The 20,116-nt window shown below is 38.5% G+C and overlaps 1 protein-coding gene across 4 annotated transcripts in view; it reads left to right on the top strand.

Annotated features, from left to right (window-relative positions):
• The first annotated feature begins 10,769 nt into the window (after window positions 1-10,769).
• Window positions 10,770-20,116, top strand: part of man1a2 (mannosidase, alpha, class 1A, member 2) — a 134,227-nt gene continuing 124,880 nt past the window's right edge. For 2 of the 4 annotated variants that reach the window (XM_063497087.1, XM_063497090.1), the window contains exons 1-2: window positions 10,770-11,017; window positions 12,498-13,008. In XM_063497087.1, coding sequence (XP_063353157.1) covers window positions 12,695-13,008 — 314 coding nt within the window. In that variant the 5' untranslated portion in view covers window positions 10,770-11,017; window positions 12,498-12,694. Of the gene's footprint in view, window positions 11,018-11,071; window positions 11,197-11,491; window positions 11,664-12,497; window positions 13,009-20,116 lie in introns of those variants that run through there. The other 2 variants (XM_063497088.1, XM_063497089.1) reach the window with 2 other exon arrangements.

Here is a 20,116-nt window from a genome sequence, read left to right as displayed (position 1 = left end):
TGCTACCAACATCAGTGTGTCATTTCTTAGAGTGCATAATGTTCAACAAAATCTACAGTCTGGTTAACATAAAAACTTATCTTTATCAGGGTTGCAGGGGCCTATCCCAGATGTGATAGGGTAAGAGAGTAGACCATGGACAGGTCACCAGTCTATCACAGGGCTAACATGTAGAGACAAACAACCATTTGCACTCACATGTATGGGCAATTTAGAATCACCAATTAATCTAGCCTTAATAACTGCATGACTTTTAACTGTGGGAAGAAACCAGAGTACCCAGAGAGGTTAAACCACAATAAATAGCAATAGCATACATGTGGTGTGTGTATGGTTCTCTGCCTCTTATAGCTCCAATGATTTTCCTGTGGTTTGGAACAGGGGCGGATCAAGAAGGGTGCCATGGGGTGGCATGTGCCACCCTAAAATGATCTCTTGCCACCCCAAGTGCCACCCTAGTTTTGCATATGACAGTGTTGTTTATTAAAATAAGATAGGATTAACATTTTGAGCCTAATTACAGTTAACAGTGAATATAAATTCTTAAACTGAATATATTGCATAGTGTTACCCCCCTCCACCATTAAGAAATGGTTCAGCCCATACGACAGAACGGCTTTATTTTTTGTTTTCAGTAGCAACCGATGCTTATGATTGTGCCAGAGCACATTTTGAACAATACCATGGGAATTTCAGATTTCACACAGGTGGTTGGTTGTTACACTCTGGAAATGGAATGAAGGTGAGTGTTAACCCTCCGGGACACGCTGCACCTCCAAACCACATGACTGATTTAAGCTGACATAGCAACAAGGTGCAGCCACGCTGAGTCTTTCAGCTCGTGTTGAAAATTCGGACTTCAAAGTATACACCAGTTTTTAAATCCAGAGTTATGATGATATATATATATCTATATAGAGAGAGAGATAGATAGATATTCTAAATACTATTTTCACGAGGTTTTTTGTTTTGTTTTGTTTGTTTGTTTGTTTGTTTGTTTTTTAAAAAAGCATTTTCAAAGGACAGCGTGAAAACAGTAAAGAAAAAAAAGCCACCTCTTTCCTATTGGTTGAGAAATGTACCATTTCGACCAATTTAAAACAAAAGTCAACACGTGGGATTTGGTTGTTTATGAAGAGGGGAAAGTTTGGGAGTGACGGTAGCGAGAGAGAGCGAGTGAGTGAGAGAGAGAGTTTTGAGATGTGGGAAATTTGTGACGTTTAGCGTGGAGTGTGTAGTTAGTCTGTTGTGTAGTCATTGTTTTGTGTGTCAGTGAGGGCACTAACGAATGTCACAAAGGCAGATGTAAACATGTAAACGCTGTCTCTAGGCGGAAAAGCGGAGTGATACACCTCCTGTTATCAGGCCTGCAGGGTTTATCCCAATGACAGTCATTGGTTTATCCCTGTGGTGGTGTTCTCTGTCTTGTAGCGGACAAACAATTTTTTTTTATACTGGCACAAATAATTTGTGGGGCATCTTATTGCGACACCTGATTGTTCTCTCATTTTAGTCATAGTAATATTTTTAAATGGTTGTACAAAGTTTAAAAAACGGCAGGTGTATTAGCTGCATTTTTTAGATAACTAGTTGTATATGTTTACAAAATGTGTGCATAAGTTTTCAAAATGTACAATTTATATTTGCATTTCAAGTTATAAAAATAATTTACTCAACATGTCTGTGATTTTTACAGTAAAAAAATACTACTAGGATTTTATGGGTTTTTTTGTGTGATTTCAGATCAGTAATATTAATACAGTATGTCAATGAAAAAAACATCTAAATTCAGACACGTGAGGTTGAGCTGAAAAGAATGAAAACAAGCAAGGCAGGAAAAAATGTAAAATAAAACAATTTGAAGGTGAAATACAAATGTAAAATCAAAAGGAGTCAAAAATGTCCAATAACCTCAGAGGGTTAACCCAACAAATCATGAATAATTAGGTTTAAATTTTTGTTCATGACAGTGCAGATTTCTGATATTTTGTGTAAATTTAAGCATGTAACAATTAGATTTTTTTCTAACAAAAAAAGTGTGAAACTTAAGTTGTGTTTGTAAAGCAACCGCCCCATGTTGTGTAGCTTTCTGGATTTTATACTTATTGTGCTACATACTTATTTATTATACAGGCTTAGCCCACTATGCAAGCTAGCCCACATAAAATCAAAATTCGCATGTTTTATGTAACTAACGTGTTTAATTATGTGGGCTACAGAAAATAATTAAGTTATAGATATGAAAAACGTGTATACTTACTGCATTTGAATCATTTTAACTATAGGTAACCACCTGCATATGTGTTTGGAGGGAAAAAAGGCTTTGATTTTGCGACTCCATTTGATTTCCTTGCCACCCTCATGCTACCCTAAGAAAATTTCTCTAGATCCGCCCCTGGTTTGGAATCTCATGTGAGCTTGTGAATTTTGTGAGTCCAGATAACTAACCACTCTTACTAGATTGTATCATGTCATCTCGGTAAGAACAAATTAAGTTGTTGAATTTCATACAGATCCTACATGATTTAATTATGTCCACCATAGAAACACGAAATTATTTTGTCCAAATTACAAGTTAGACTTTTGTAAATGTAACAACCATCCAATTTCCTTTTTTTTGAGTGCAGATGACACCACAATAGTGTGATCCTTCACAGCAACAGAAGACAAAAGAAGACGAAACTGACCTCCACATGTAAACACTTTTAGCAGTGATGATGATCAGAGCCTGATATTGCCCAGTCACCAGGATCACCAGAATCACAGCCAGCAGACCCCAATCCGGCCCACTGGAAGGCTTGGAAAATGTGAAGGGAGAGATGAATTTTGAGCTTTTAATTGTACTTTCACATGTTATATATTTTTTCCTATTGATAAAGACCTCCCCCATACTACACTAAAGTAATAGATAAACAATTAAATGACAAAATGTTCCTGTTTTCCACTATCTTGTTTTATAAATACAGGATAGTCTGGGCAATGAGCTACCAAACCTTTTCTGTAATTGTATGCCTTTGTAATATATAAAAACTGAGATGTAGTGTTGGAATTTCCCTTCTTTTTCTTATATTAAGACAGGGATTAAATGTGCAGTTAAACATCTTTAAACTGACAGAAAAGGAGAGTTTCACTGGTCTGGCCCGGGTAAGATCAAAGCGGGCTGTATGTAGCCCATGATGTAAAATGAGTTTGACATCCCTGTCCTGCTTGCACTGATATGATATTTTTTAAAGGATATATTGCAGCAAAAAAAAAAAAGAAAGAAAGAAAGAAAGAAACTATGAGTGTTTTTAATGTTGGGTCTTTCTTTCTCAGCATCTTTTTTTTCCCCTATGTAAATTTCTGTTGAGAAACAATGGTCTCAGATAATGTTTCTCCCTTGCCGAAGCAAACATTGGCTATATATTCCCTTGCTTAACTGCTTTACAAATATAATCTGTGCTTGTCTTAAATAAATGTTCGTATTAAGGTCTCTTTCCATTATTTTCTGCATAATGAAGTTGTTCATCTTTGGAGCTCTGGGGATTGAGGATGGCACCAGAGGACATCCTGCGTCCTGTTGTTTCATAAAAATCTCTTTAAGAGGCCAGCACTGAGAAACGCTTATTAGTCTAATGAGAGTTAGAAATACCTCTCTATTTTATTCTGTCCCATTTCACTCAAGCGGTCTGCAATTCACAGAATAACCATAGAGAGAAAATGTTGCAGTATTTTCATGGTTGTTCCTAAATGTGAGCCTTATTTGTAAGATATGACACAGCCACCCCGCCTTCATCTGTCTAGTGGCCTTCCAGAATAAATGGTTAAGAGTATGAATTCTTTGTCTCTCTGTATTTGCTCAACTGTGTGTCCCATACAATATTTAAAACATAATAAGATTTCCTAAGTAGGGGTCTACATTAGGACTCAGGATGAATGATCGTGCCTTTCTTTTGGAAACTCTCTCAACAAGACATGCTCTTCTCATGAAACATTCCCATTTTTCCATTTAATTTCCAGTTGATTAACATCAGCAACATGACTTGTTGTGCACAGCGTAATTGTGAAGTAATCCGGGCAGACTTTCTGTCGTGAATAACATGTTTTAATATTGAGATAACTTAAGAAAACTAAACTATGTGTCAGCATGGTGCTGTGCTAGTTCATCATCTAACCATTGTTTTTAAATATGACGTGCTTAAACAATGTATTGTTGCTAAATACTTTATAGTGATACAGAATTTTCACAGCCACTTTAAATTAGTGTAGAGTAACTAAGTGTACATTATACTCTAGGCTTAAGTGCTGAGGTTTTACTTGCTACCGTACTCAATTTCTTCCACCTTGACCAACTTTATTATAAAATACTTGAGCCATAATTCTCCAGGGTTTCTGAATGTCTTTCAAAGTTTTTCTTTGGACATTGGCTGCTTTTGAACTAACTCTAGTCCCTGTACCTTTATCTGTATCATTTTCAGAGGTCGTCTTGTTTTTTTGTTTTTTTTTTGTTAAAACACTCAACAACAACAGTGACCTATGAATTATTCAAACATAAAAAGATACCTAACACAAGACATAAACCAACGTGTCTACACATAGCAGACAACTTAGCAGAAAACACTATTTAAATTTTATGTTTAGGCCCTCTGTTGCTGTCACAAAATATAGAATTTGTTCCCATTTCTGTAGTTAAATCTACAAAAAATGCCAAAGACAACAGTTTTACAGGCATAAAGTAGCATTTTTGTATTTTTGCACCAACAAGGTGATTCCCAAAGAGCTATTAGCTACAAACTTGGCATATCTTGATATGGTGTGTAGTTTGACTTTTAAAAAATTTGAGGAAACCAGACAAGTTGTGGACAAAAGAAGTATCAGGCCTAGCAAACTATATACAAATTGGATATACTTGTATATAGGTGAACTATAGTTCACTAATAAAGTGAACTTAGTGAACTTGGGTGCAGCAGGTGGTGGTGTTGCAGATCCTGCCTGTAAACGGTCTCAAATAAAAACAAAGAGATAAAGGACGACTGATGGCAGGGTAATTGTGGAGGATGAACTACTTAATTTCCATGTGATAAAAATTAAAACTTCAAGTCAGGAAGAAATTGTGTTCTTGGCTATGAACACATTTGACTCTGAGGGGACTGAAGCCACCAAAAACATTTTGTTTGGGCTGTGTCCTGCTACCTCACAGTGGAGCATTGGATATAAAGACTGCAAAAAGCTGTCAACAATATTAAACCCTGCCTTAAGGTGCTGAATGAATGTGGGGATAATTTCCCTAGATTTGTCTCTTATCACCTGGATGATCTGCCGCCTGTTACATACTCCGGTTTGGATGTTGTTTACTATGGTGACTGGACCAGCTGTGTACTGAGGTGGGTGCGTTGAAACGTGTAGTCAAGGTGGATGTTTGAGAGCAAGTTGAGGCTGGCGCTGTGGAAGTCAACCCAAGTGTGACTGCTCTTAAGTGTCGGTCTGACTTCCTCTTCACGTGTTCCCCACAATGGATCAAAACTGTGAAGAAGGGCAGGCCTCACCTGAAGCTGGAGAAGGTTGTTTTAAGTTTATGTTGCGAACACTGGATGCAACAAGAGGCCTGGAATTGTATCTATCATTGGCACTGGAGCTATGAGTACCATAAAAAGCTGTAAAAACTAAACTAGTAAGTGTGTTCGCAACTAAATTTGCCCTAAATTTGTAGATGTAGAAACACTTTATCATCTGTATCTTAAAGAGAAACTTGATGCCACCTGTAAGAAAATTGAGCTCTTTCAAGGTTACTGCTGAATCTAATGAATCAAAAATTCATGCTATGATAAAGCCAGTTAGACTGGATGTACACTGGTGTATTGGTATACAATATACACAGAATAACAATAGATTTGTTATCCTTAAATAATTTATACTCCCTATTGAACTCCTGAAAATTAGGAATATCTTAGTAGGATGGCTCGTATAAATGCCTTTATTTAAGATAAAAGTACTTATAATATATATGTTGTGGGTGGTTTTAATGCTCATCTTTCGCACAGCAATTCTCGGTCTGCTATCCACTTAATCTGTTTTGGGGAAGATAATGATCTTATTCTGTCAAGCGAAGAGTTATCGCTCCAAGACAGCTACACATATGTAAGTGAAGCTTGGCATGCTACATTATGACTAAATCATTGCATATGTACAGATGTTGGGCAGCCAGTGTTGGGGAGTAACGGAATACATTTGCCGCCGTTACGTATTTAAAATACAAAATATGAGCAACTTTATTCCGTTACAGTTACCGTTTAAAAAGGTGGTATTTAGAATACAGTTACTTTGTTGAAATAAATGAATTACATGGTGGTATTTTCCTGTTTCATATTGTCGCGGGTCAGGACTGTTTGGGTTTTGTTTGACAGCTATGTTCTCTTGTTCCAGGCGGCAGCGTTATGGTTGCCATGGTTACAGGGTGACGCGCTCTCTCTGCAACTGTGTGTTTCCTGGGTGAGAGAGCGCCTTTTTGTTGTTGTTGTTGTGCTGAGCTAATAGGCAGAATGCTACAGGCATAGCCCTAAAGAATGTAGCCTCATGGGCAGTGTAGTCCGTGCTGCGGGGAGAATGGACTACCATACCCGTTATGTGTCTGTGAGCACGAGGAGGGAGAAAAAGGAGAGTGGAAAAGTAGTTGTCATCGAGCAGAAACGGGAGCTGGAAGCATGTAAATATAATAATAACCACTGCAGCCAAGAAGAGTGCCTGACGAGCCCAGTTGTAAGTACGCTATTAAGACTCGACTGTACACTGTTTTCGTGTTTTCCTCCGAAACAATAAGTTCCGTTGGAGCAGCCTTTCAACGCCTCTCTCTGTCTCAAACTTGACCCAGACAACAAAGTAAAGCTATTTTTCGGCTACGGAACCGACATATTAGCCAGAGGTCCCTTTACTATGGTTCGGAGCCGCGGACCTTCAGTAATAGTAATAAATCACACAGCAATAGTACATTCATGTAGTTGTAAAAAGCATGATAATATATTAAGTAATCCAAAGTATTCAGAATACGTTACTCTCATTGAGTAACGTAACGGAATACGTTACAAAATACATTTTGGGGCATGTATTCTGTAATCTGTAGTGGAATACATTTTAAAAGTAACCTTCCCAACACTGTGGGCAGCATTAGGAAACATGACTATGAAGTATGGGGTAGCTGTGTCAGACAATATACCTTTTACTTTTACTGTAAATGTGTAACAACTGCCAGCAACAATTGGAAATAATCATGTAACTAATAATGCTACCAGTGTAAATTGTCAGAATTTAGTGAAGATGGCTTATTGGCCTATTATAATAATACAGATAAATATTTAAACAACATTTATTTGCCTAAAGAAGCTATTTTGTGCAAAGGTGTCAAATGTAAGAATCTTGAGCATAGACATAAACTTTGTTCCATGTATGATGATACAGTGACTGCTTTGTATGAAAGTGGTAAACCATTTGATGTACAATGCAAGGATAATAAGAAACCTAATATCAGGCCTGGTTGGGAAGAACACTTAGCCATGTATCAGGATGAAACGCATGTAGCTTATAAACCTTTGGGCTGGAAGACCTAAGAAAGGCCCAGAGTTTGAACAGAAAAGGCTTGCAAATGCCAGATATAAGTATACTGTTTTTACATCTAAAAACGAGCAAGTTGTGAAAGCAGATTTGAAAATGGAGAATAATAATGTCGCAGATTTTCGGAAAGTGGTAAAAATTCTTAATAATTGTTAAATAACTCTGCCGTGCACAGCTGAAGGTTTTTCTTGGACAGATAATATAGCAGCATTATGGAGACAGCATTACAGTACATTGTTCACTTGTATAAAAAGTGAACCTTATGTGGATGATTCTGACATTGCTGATAAACCTATAAGGATACACATACACATGAGGTATATGAAACCATTCATAAATTATTTAATAATAAAGGCTGTGGTTTGGATCATATTACTGCAGAACATCTAAAAAATGCTAGTTTAAGGCTAGCTCCTCTTTTAGTGCTCTGTTTCACTGGTTTTATCATCCATGTAATATTACCAGACTCGATGTTGTGTATTTTGCTTGTCCCAGTTATTAAGGACAAAGCTGGAAAAGTAAGCTGTCTGGATAATTATAAGCCAGTATTTCATCTAAGGTTCTAGAAAGAATCCTATTGGATAGAGTCAGTGTGTATATCTCTTCCCTGGGTAATCAGTTTGGCTTCAAGCGAAACATGGTACTGACATGTGTATATGCACTTGAGGAAATGGTGAACTTGTATGGGGCAAAAATTAATCAGTCTTCATGTGTTTTATTGATGCTTCTGATCCAGTAAACCACAGGAAACTTTTTGTTAAATTAAAACGACGGTGACTTCCTGGGTACATTACTGGAATGCTCATCAGAAGATGCAGGTTAGATGGGAATGCAGTATTCCTGCCCCATTGGTGTTAGCAATGGTGTCAGACAGGGTGGGATTTTGTCTCCAGATTTATTTAATTTATATGTTGCAGATGACCTGGTGGTCTTCAGTCCAAGTAGTGCTGGTTTCTAGCAGCTCCTTAATATATGCACTGAATATGGTGTGCAATGTGGTATAAAGTACAATGCAGGTGAAAGTGCTATTTTTCTATGTAGAGCCAAGCGGGATAAAAAAGCTACATTTTCCAGTGTTTAAACTGTCAAATAATGTTTTTGAAGTTTATAAAAAGGTGAAATACCTTGGTCATTTTATTACTGATCAAATGAATGATGATGATGATGATGATATATACAGACAATGCTGTAAGCTCTATGCTCAGGCAAACACAACTGCACTGTTTCTGCTCCAGTAAAAGTGGCATGTTTAAAGCATATTGCACACCACTCTATGCTGCCCCCTGTGGTCATCTTAAAGAGGGGGGAGTGCCAGTCAGATGTGTGTAACTGCAGGTATTTGTACTTTTAAAGCACTTTTAAGGAAGTTAATGTTCACCTTTTTCCTTTATATGCTGTGCTTTTTCTGTGTAATCGTGGAATTATATCTGTTAATAAAGCTTGATTTCGATACAGCAGATGAACAGTATCTTAAAGTCATGTCCTTAAGAAATGAGAAGAAAGTCCCAGGCAGACCTGACACAGGACCTGAGAGTCAACTGCTCCTTCAGTCCATTCAGTGTTCATCACAAATATATTGAGCTATGACAAATGACATAAGAACTGGACTGAAAATCGGTGACAATGATGAATCCATATTTTAATCTTTTTTTTTTTTTTTTACACAACAATGAATTTATGAATATAGAAGAGTACTATCAGTTTTTTTTATCTGAAAAACATCTGATTGGCAAGATAATCATTTTTCAGTATGATAATGACCCCAAACAGACTGCAATGCAGTAAAATTATTCATTTTTGAACTGTTAGCTTTTTACTCACAACTTAAGGTTGCATTGATCTGTTATTTGGATCTGATATCGACCCAGCACTGACCCAAAATCGGATACATTTCTTTAAAAAACAAACAAACAACTACCCCTTAATATCTAATCTCTAAAAAAGGTCCATCTTTATTTTATTTATTTTTTTACTTCATGATCCACCAGCCTAAGAACTAACAAAGCACAGAGGAAGCTTTGCAGGAATTTCAAGCTTTCTACTCCATCAGCTTTTCCAGGTATACTTGGGGTAGTTTTTTAATAATAAGAACTTGCACCCAAGTAAGCTGACACTACTTAAAATGCTTTCCCTCACTTTAACACACATTGGGAAACTTTTATTGCATTATTAGGATAACATAAGCTGTTATCTTGAACTCAGTTATTAATCCATTTTGCTTTTCTCTGTGAGCTCCACTCCATGTGCACACTCACAGCCAGAGCAAGGAAAGGAGAAACCAGCATTACTGTAAATGATATTAGCGTTCAGAAAAGACTCTCACACAGCTGAAATGAAACTAAAGTAAAGAAGGTGAATAAGTGTGAATACCTTCTTTCTCTCATTTTGATTTCATTTATGTTGGTCCTGTTGTCAGGTGTTATTTTACTACGACATACCAGTTCAGTACATTTATATCCTTGCACTGGGAGAAACACCCCTCAACCATGCTACAAGTGCTGACATTGCATAGTTTGTCCATCAGGGGGCACATACTCCACAAATACAACAACCAGACCATTAATGAGTTGTGATGATACAAAAAATAAGTTTGTCCTAGTAAGGACTCATAAATAACTACACATAACTAATGTTATGGAAATCTATTTGTTTTGTGTGCCTAAAAGAAAAAAAAATATAGGTTGATTTATCACCAAATATTGGCACCTATATAAGCTGGGTTATAATATTTTATTATATACACTTATTTGTTATATTTTATTTGTTTAACTCAGGAAAACAGTGTTTAAATCAACCTTTGATTTTGCCTTAATACATAAATAAATGATTCTCCGTCTCTTGCGTCTGACGAATACAGCATATTAATCTAACACTGCAATAGGATCGTCACATCTGTGCTGGAAAAGGGTGCATCCCTAATTTAAGTAACATATAACAAACAAATGCTAGAAAAAAATAATTGAGGTGAAGGATTGGACCATAATTTGCACAAATGTAGTATTATGCACGCTGCAGCTGTTTTTCAGTTTTACAGAGGTGAATCATAGGGAAGAAGAATCTAGCCCTCTAGCAGGCTGGGGGTGTGCCATTGTTGATGTGCCTTGTTTTACATACAGAACAGTAATTCTGCCCAGCGAAATTGTCAGACGGTCCCTAACTCGGGTAGGCAGAGTAGTTGATGCTGAATCGCCGAGCAGCAGCAGCAGCTCGCGCTCAGTCCGTCGCTGCAGTCCAACAGAGCGACCGGTTATCAACATCCTCTCCGCGGAGCTGTAACGCTATGTGGGTCTGAGCTGACGGTCAGCGGTTCAGCCACGGCACGACACCACGGTGTTTCATTTGTGGACATGAGGACACCTGCTACAGCGACTCCTTTCAAAACGTGGACCGGGAATCCCGACAGGCATCGATTTTCGACGAGCATATGAGAAAGGTGGTGATGCAGCAGAGTGGCTTCCACACAAGAGACCGCCTCTGTCAATTCGCAGCCAGTCAGCCAGCTAGCTAGTGCTAGCCTTGTAGCCAAATAGCTAGCACCTGGGCAGGCTGAGGGTTTTAAAGCTCTGTCTTTACAACCTCCGGGATAGCTCAAATGTCAACGGGCCGAAACGCGTATGTCGGGGTATTTTTATTTATTGTGTGGGTTTCCCCCTGAGCGTTGACAGGAACTTTATTTTCCTCTTTTCTTTCCATTGCTAGCCAGTATTAGCCGGGTAAGTTAGCGCATTTGCTTGTTAGCTAGCGTTTTGTATTGGCTAATCACCTCACACAGGCTGGCACTGTCACAGAATGAACTTGGTATTCTGCGTGGAGACGCAGCTCCATACCAACATGATGGAAAAGTACAGGAAAAAAGGGCTCTGTTAACACTGTCTAGCTCCAACCCCGCAGGCTTTAGTACGATTAGCAATGTTTGTCTTTAAAGGGGTACTTGCTTCATTTACATCCATCCTTTACATTCGCACTTGGAGCAGCTGCTGAGCCGAATCAGACATTTGCCCCACGTCTTCTTTCCACATCTGCCGGCACGAGGGAATAAAACCTCTATCTTTCCCAGTATAGCCACGGGTGTTTAATAGGTGGGTTGATATTCAGATGTAATACAGCACAGAAAACAGGCATGCAATGTACTTAGCAAGCGCGGCTTACTCCCTTTTTTTGGCTAGGGTTTGGAACACAACTGTGCATTGTGGGTCACTTTTGTGCTTTTTATCATGATACATGTGTGGTAGCAAGAAATACACCACTGCAATAAGATAAAACTGTAGAAAGAAAGATGTGCTCACTCTGCAGTGGCACTAAAGCCAGTATGCGTAAAGGACAGTTGATCGAACAGATACTGCACAAACTCTTGATACCTTAAGCCTCTTGGAAAATCTATCATTTTTCTCATGGCCAAAGGATTAAGTCTTTTGTGTGAGTGTTTGTGGAAAGAGAAAGAAAGAGAGCGAGAGACATCCTGAGGTATTTATTTTCCAGATGACATGTTGTTAAAATCACCATAGCAAGCCAAGAGGATTGTTTATTACTCTAATATATCAGCTCTTGCTTGATATATGACATGCCATTTACTTGAGCTGTCACTTTGCTTTTGATTGTAATTCAGAGCTGTTTGGCTCAGTAGAAGCCTGTCAGGGAGAGTGCATGGTGAGAGGATACTAGTGGTTACAAAAGACATGCTGCCAAGGTGGAGAAATGACAACTGAAGGAAAGACTATAAAGGACATCAACTCTTCTATCCTGCCAGTGCATAGAGAGCATTGACTATCTAAAAAAAAATGGTAAAAAACGAAGAAAGGAAAAGGCAAGGTTTTTCTACAATGGTGTTTAGTCTGTTAAATACGCTCTCATTTGATTTTTTTTTTTTTTGTTTGTTTTTTTCTAACTGAATGCCTCTGTGTACTTTTTTTCAGAACCATCATGACCATGTTCCTGCTGACAAGTCACCCTGTTACTGAGGGATCTCTGCCTTTTTTGGTTTCTGGACCTACCAAAGCAGGGATGAGATAATAAAGTCAACCAGTCGGTGCATGCCGCTACAGCAACCCGTGGCACCTGTGAAACCCACCTTACCCCATCCCTAGTAAAGTTCATTTCAAACGGTCAAAAGATGACGACGCCGGCTCTACTACCGCTGTCGGGCCGCAGGATACCCACTCTGTCGCCGGGTGCCTCCTCTTTCCCGCACCATAGGGCCACGTTGAGGCTCTCTGAGAAGTTCATCCTCCTCCTCATCCTCAGTGCCTTCATCACCTTATGCTTCGGGGCCTTCTTTTTCCTCCCAGACAATTCCAAGCACAAGCGCTTTGACCTGGGCTTGGAGGATGTGCTTATCCCTCATATTGACACACCCAAAGAGGGCAAGCACGCCTCAGGACAGGTGATCATACATGGACAGGGAGGACACGATGAGCACAGACACAGGTAAGGGCCCACAGAAGTGTTATTAAGTGTAGAAAAGAAAGAGCTAGCGTGTCTTAATTTAAAAAAAAAAAAATATTCTGTGTGTATTTGACAGTGAATAAGGAGATCAGAAACAACTGGTTTTCTTACATATTAGTAAGTACTTAGTTTATCTTTGGTTCTTTACATAGCTTATGTCATTCAACCAGGTGTCTTGACACGTTTTTTCAAACAGTCTGACGCCTCTGGGTGTGTGTTACTGTTTGCCAAGTGATACACGTCAGCACAAATGCTCCTTTCATTTTGTTCCGTATTCCTTTGCACAGCTGAGTGTGCTCTGTGCTCTCTCGCCCTTTGTTTCTCCACTAGGTCTAATGGTTTTAGTTCTTTAACAGCAGGCATTTTATCACCTTGGCCTGAGTTTTGCTGTTTTGTCCCGCAGGCAGACATTGTTGAACTTGATGATCTAGAACACACAGGCTGTTTGAAAAGCCTTAGTAACTGCTTAAACAGGCTTGGAAATTAGTGTCAGCAGTGAGCTACATACTGGTCACTTTGGGCTTCAGTGTTGACATTTATCATTTGTTCTGTCCACCTATCGTTCTGAGGCGCTTTCTTCCTCCTAAATCAGGGTCAGTGTTTGGCATCTCTAATAGTATTGTGCTTTTTGGAATGCAGTGCTCTGCACAAGGTTCATGTGCACCTATCAAATGACATCTCAACTGACTCGGGAACACTGACATAGAAACATTTACTTTTTTAAAATCAGTATTTAAATGATAGAAAAGAAACTAAACCTTGTATTTACCTAATTTGTACTGCTGTGTTCATTTCAGAGCAGTGTGAGTGCCTCTGCTGCATTCATTTCTAGTCACGCCAGGTTCTCTCATAATTTCTCTCTGTCACCAGGCTGCAATCTGTGGGTTTCACTGTGTACGTGTACATATGAGGTGGGAAGGGTGGAGTAGAACACGTAGTACAACACCAGAAGTGAAGATGGAGTTAGTCAGGTTAATGACAAGTGGTTTTCCAAGTGTTTCCCAACAAGTGTTCATCCAACTAAGATGGAAAGACACCATACAACACTAAATGTATGTAGATCTCATGGCAGGCTTGTTCTCATGAGAGTACTAGCATTTCTTCTGCTGAGTTCCAGGTAAATTACCCAACAAGCACAGCTGTGATCCTCCTTTACTGAATAACATGCTAAAATGGACAGAAAACACAAGCTAGTGAAAATGCACATAGATTCATTTTTAACATGCTGTTTCAAAATTACACTACACCGAACAACTGTCTAACAGTTGTAGGCAGTTTCCAGTGCACATGCTGCAATGGTGCAGTTTCACTGTTTCAATCAAAGTGGCTACACCTTGCATAAAAGTAGTGTGTAAGAAGTGGGAATATGCTGCGGAGATCTATTTAGCAATCACAAAATCAGACCAGTCTGAGGAATTGACACCAAAATCCAGTTAACAGCCAGTAGATAGTGACAGTTCCACAGTGCTGTGCTGTTTTCAAAAGCTAAAACAAAACAGAACCCATGAAATAAATCCTCAAGTCTTGTTTTCCTGTTAACTAACATAATCTTAAGTAGAACGTGCTCTTCAGGTGTATCCACTAAGAAGCTCGGCTACACATATGTTCCACAAACATTACTGTGCTTTCAGTGTAGCCAAAGAACTAATAGTAGTTATTGTCCTTCTATTGGAGTGGTCTTTCGCTGGCATAACTCATTCACATATGAATCATGTAGCACATGCATATTATTTTGCAGCCACAAAATATTTATGACATGCATGAGTGCCAAAGGGCAGGTGAGAAGAACAATTTCATAGAAAAGGTCATCTGCACGCCGGTAACGGACGTCATTAGTTTATCTGAAATCTTGGCAGGGTGTTACCAAGCAGTTTGTCCCACAGTTTCAACGTTGCATTTTGCCTCCTTATTCCCTGTGGTGCCTGTTCATATTTTCATTCTGAAAGCCTTTCTTTCAATGCTGCCTGCTTGAAATAACGTAATTGCTGTTGTCCAACGACTCAGACAAACAGAACAGGCAGTGCTGGGCTCAAATGGTGCTGCGTATTATCAAGTTTTTTGTTTTTTGTTTTTTTTGAAATGTGGAGGTGGGAAGCTTGGAGTTATTCTTGCTTCGCCACAGGTGGCAGTCATGTTTTGCTTCAAATACTTCTACTGTACTCGTCACTGAGTCCTTCTCGACTCTACTCCTATATTTCATTTCTGGGCACTTTTTGGGGGTCCCCAGGATGTTCCTGGGGACTAATTTACGAGTCAAAAATCAGACTAGTTAACTAGTGTAAAAGGCAGAAGACACTGGGCGCAATCTAACAGACAAGGATAAACACTGACCTTAGAATAACTGTGTATGAATTTACGAGCCATTTGAGACCATTAACAGATTCCTCAACATTCAAATCTTGTTATGAATGTTGGTGAAATGTGTAGTACTTTGTGCTGTGTATAGCGCTGGGGCCACACAGTGTCAGATTAGTTTGATAAATGTTTGCTAGCAGCAGTAGCCCCTTTTCTGGCAGGCTAGCATCCACACGTCTGTGCATAATGTGGTTACAAATTACTTGGATCACTTCAGTGTGGTTATATGCCAGTTTGCTCTCACACAGCCAACATACAAAAGTTCATTTTCTTCATCAATGTACTGCAGAGCTGTGGTGTTTCACGCAGCTGTCATCTTCTTACTTTCAATCTGTTTCATTTCAAGTTCCCTCACAGAGAGCGAGGGGGTCTCAGGCATTTGTCAGGGCTGCAGCGCTAGTTGGTCTCAGGTGGCGTTGTAACATCTTTGAACCAGCAGGTAACTTAGTAAAACAACAATAATAGATTTAACCGACTAGTATTTCTGGTGCCTACTAGCAAGAGTAGCAGTGTTTCAATGTCTTGTTGACCGTGCACATGCCTAGTGTGAACGCAGTTAATCTTGTGATCTGTGTCACTGTAAAGCTGGAACATGGGAGTTTTACATATAATTAAACGTGTGTTACATTTAGGCCTTTCCTAATTTGAACTAGTAGTTTGGATAGTTCAAATTTCATCACCTTATGTTATACATATCAGTATGTTTCAGTATGTTTTAGTAAATCAGACTTTGAAATCTGATGTCTGCTTCAACGCTTCCTCACTGGTGTGTCGGTCTGGATGAATTTTAAATCAGCTGCGAGCGATTGGTTTTCCAGAGCTACAGAGGAACGTGACGTAGCATCAGACACACACAGCAGTATACTAACTGAGGTTATCGTCATGGGGGATAAACTTAGCTTCTGAGAAAGTTAGATAGAAAAAGAAACTTGACATTCGCAGGAAGAATTATAGCCTTCAAAAAATGGGTTGATATGCATTACAAGGGCTCGGCAACATTGCTTTAAACTTCCACGCTGCAGGCTTGAAATAAATCCCATTCAACGTACTCTTCATGTTTTGGGCAAGTTGTTTAAATGAGATTCCAGTAGGTTCAGTGTGCAGTCACAGATGGCAGAAGGCATTTCTTCTTCTTCTTCTTAATGAACTGAATACTTTTTTTTATATTTCTTTATTTTTTTATAGCCTTTTTCAGCTTTGTATTCAGATTCATGGATTTTTAATTGCTTAGTGAGCAACTCCTTGGAATTAATAACATGGCTGTGAGAGGGGGGAAAAAAGCTACACAGTTATGAGCATCTTCACTGCCATCCATTTTCAAGGATATACCAAGGACAGAAAAAATATAAATACGTAGCTTCACATTTGACGGAAATTAAGAGGAGTATATGAAATGTGATTAAAATACAGCCACTGAGATGTCACTGTGTTTTACAGAGGAAGAGTAATCCTAACCTTAGAGATGTCTGGAAATTAGTTTTATGCAAATTCAAAGTCAGGAATATGTGCTCTGTGTATTTTAACCTTACACAAGCATTCATGTGAGGTGTTTTTATCCTCTCCACCCCTTCTTATAACAGCTTATTGAAATCTGTTCAGTTTGCTTGTTGGTATAGCTGCCTCAGCTGTTCTTAAAGTGGTTATTGTGTGCTCCAGAGGACTCGGGGTTCAGACAGCCTCAGGAAAATGAGGTGTGCTAGCATTTAAAGAGACCCGCAGGAACCCAAACACGCTCATAATAATTTCACCTTTGCTTTATTCGGCCGCAGAAACCCCCACAGAACCAGTTCTTTGTTCACGAGCTCAACCTGTTAATAGTCCTGTAAAGCTTATGAGGGAGAAAAGGTTATTAATCTATGCCAGTATCCAGCCATTGAACTTTTGGAGAAGTGAAATGTAACGGGGAAGAGGTATGTGTAGCCTTGCTCACATGGTGCCGGACTGAACATCTTTTTGAGTTTTGAGTGTTAGTTTTTGTAAACACCCAGGAGGAGTTGTGCTGCTTCCAGGGTTTCCCTTGGTTTCTGTGGGCTTATTCAAAAACAAGTTAACTTTTAGTTTACTTGATGCTTTTCGCTTTGGTAGTTACATAGCATGACCAGTAGGTGGGTTTGCAGGTTAAATTGGTTTAACTGGACCCTTATGTGACTGATGAACTCTGGCATGCCTGAGTTTATTGTAGAGACATAAGAAAAACTTGTTAAGTTTCTAACATTTTGAAAATAAAAACAGCCCATAATAAAATAACCCACTTAAGAGTTGAAAGTTGCTCTGTTGCTGTAAATACGTGTCACTGAATATAATGCAAGGCATTATTTTCTGGTCAAGCGTCTGTATTTTGGCTAGTATGATGCTTCAGTGTTTATTTAGCATCTTTCAGCGTAATTTTGAGTTTTCTACCTGAACAGTAGAGGGTGTTTCTCTGCTGAGGTTTTCAGATCAGCACTGAAATAGTTGGCTTTTAAAACTGAAGATATTTTAGAGCTTCCACCTGTTATCTTATTAAAACTACACTGAAGACAAGTAACAAGATGCTTAGCAGACATTAAAAAATGGAGTTATTAGATTGGTGGAACATTCAAGGAAGTTCTTTGCATTTCTGTTCTGACTTATACCATGGCTGCTTATTATATTGGTTTATTATATTGATGCCATAATACCTGAGAATTAAATCTTTTGCCTTATGTAAAGATCCTTTTGGTAAATAGACATTTGAAATCAGAATGGATGTTTACAAGTTTAAGTCTTAGACTTTGCCGTTTGAATGCTCGGCTATAAAGCTCAGTTGAGCTCAACATACTGTGAGGCCAGTAATGATCCTGCCTTGGGTTTGTTCTGTTCTGGCTCAAACAACATAGGACTAGCCAGGTGCAGCACTGTAATCTGTAAAAGGGACAAGAGGGCATGTTGGCAGAAGCAGTGACATTTTATCAGCTACAGTAGAAATGTAGAAGTCAGAGAAAAATGATCCTTATTCTAACCTTTTATGATCACATATACAGACATCCTGGTTGGTATTTAGTGTTGACTGGATGGATAGTGGTTTTAGGTATTACAAGACAAATTTAGAATGTGTTTAGACTTTAAAGAGGTGGTTGAATAACAAAGCAGACTGAAAATATTGCAGAAGGGATGAAGAAACTGTGATGACATTTTAGTTGAAACAATTTATAATGAAAAATAATGAATTATCAGTTTGCACCTTATTGTTTTGTTGTTGTTATTTTTTAATTATTATTATTACATATGATCAGTTTAAACCTTATTGGCCATCCCAATCCAAAGTTAAACAGTTTCGTCCACTCTGACTGAAACAACAAATTTATTCATTTAGACTTGGTGTGAGTAATAATATGATTGTGTTGTCCTGGTTTGGACATGAACATTCATACTGTATACTTACCAGGGTGTTCAGTGGGGTTTGACAGAAATGCCATCTGCCACCAATTTTAACCTCTATTTGGCTGTGGTCTTCTACTTTTTAGTGAATCTACAGTAAACATTTATGAGGAAAAATGTTTATAATGTGTATCTATATTTTCTTAGAGCAACACATTTTCTTTCACCTGGACAAAAAGGCATCATTTTTATATTATAATGAAGATTTGAATTCTGCCTGGTCCATCCAGGCCTCCTGTAGTTTGGGAATTGCCGAAGTCAATACTGCAATATCCTGTCCTCTGAATGATTATTTGCCTTTATGGTCTGGTAAATATCAGATCATCTATCAGTAGCTCCTTCTGTGGTTCAGTGAACCTGCCTCGGCATCCACATGCATTTTGGCACCTTCCTGTCTTTTTCCATAAAGTGTTATATAAAAACTAATAAAAAGGGCTTGTGTCTGGAGGTATTAGGTGCACCATCTGTGTGGACTATTTCCATCTCCCTCTCCCGCAGTGGAAGATGTCATTTCTTTACTAATCTCACATCATGAGTGTCATATCCCCATGTCACCAAACACAGTTGCAAGAAAAAGTTTCTGTACACTTTGGAATTATTGGGTTTTAAGATTTGATTCCTCTTAAATTGTGATTTAATCTTCACCTTCAAGTCTCAAATATAGACAGATGCAGTCAGACTGAATTCATAACACACCAACAGGGCACACTTCAAAACACTGATAAAATTATGTGACCTTGTTATGTGAATTTAGTAACTCACAGAACCTTCTGCAACAGTGAGGACCACTTCTGGACCACTCCTTACAAAACTTACAAAACTTTATTATTAATATTACTGATTGAACAGCATTTTCAAACAATCGAAAAGCATTTCAGTTGGGTGAATTGGTATATCCAAAACTTGAATTTTTGTTTTTGTCCAACCATACCATTATTGTTGATGTCATTTTGTGCTTTGGATCATTGTACATTGCACCAAAGCTTTCCAGTTTACAAAATTTTGGACTGCTGCTTTGACATTCTGCTTTAAAATGTCTTCATACAGTTATGACCTGTTCATTTCTTTTTCTCAATGATTTTAAAATGTACTGGTCATGACATAGCAAATCACCCACAAACCATGATGCTCCCTTCACCATGGTTTAGAGTTGGGTAACTGGGTGGGTTAAGGCCATTTGATCAAATTCAGTCCAGAAAAGGCTGTAGCTTGTTTAATTTTGTTTATCTGAAAAGATAGGTTTAATAAATAATTTTTACCTCTTATAATTGGCAGCCCTATTGGCCAGGACATTAAAAAAAACAAAAAAAACAAACAAAACAAAAATTATTACTTA

The sequence above is a fragment of the Pelmatolapia mariae genome, linkage group LG16_19, assembly GCF_036321145.2.
Source record: "Pelmatolapia mariae isolate MD_Pm_ZW linkage group LG16_19, Pm_UMD_F_2, whole genome shotgun sequence".
NCBI lineage: Eukaryota > Metazoa > Chordata > Actinopteri > Cichliformes > Cichlidae > Pelmatolapia > Pelmatolapia mariae.
The sequence above is the reverse complement of the archived record's forward strand: the minus strand, read 5'-3'. Positions and strand labels throughout refer to the sequence as shown.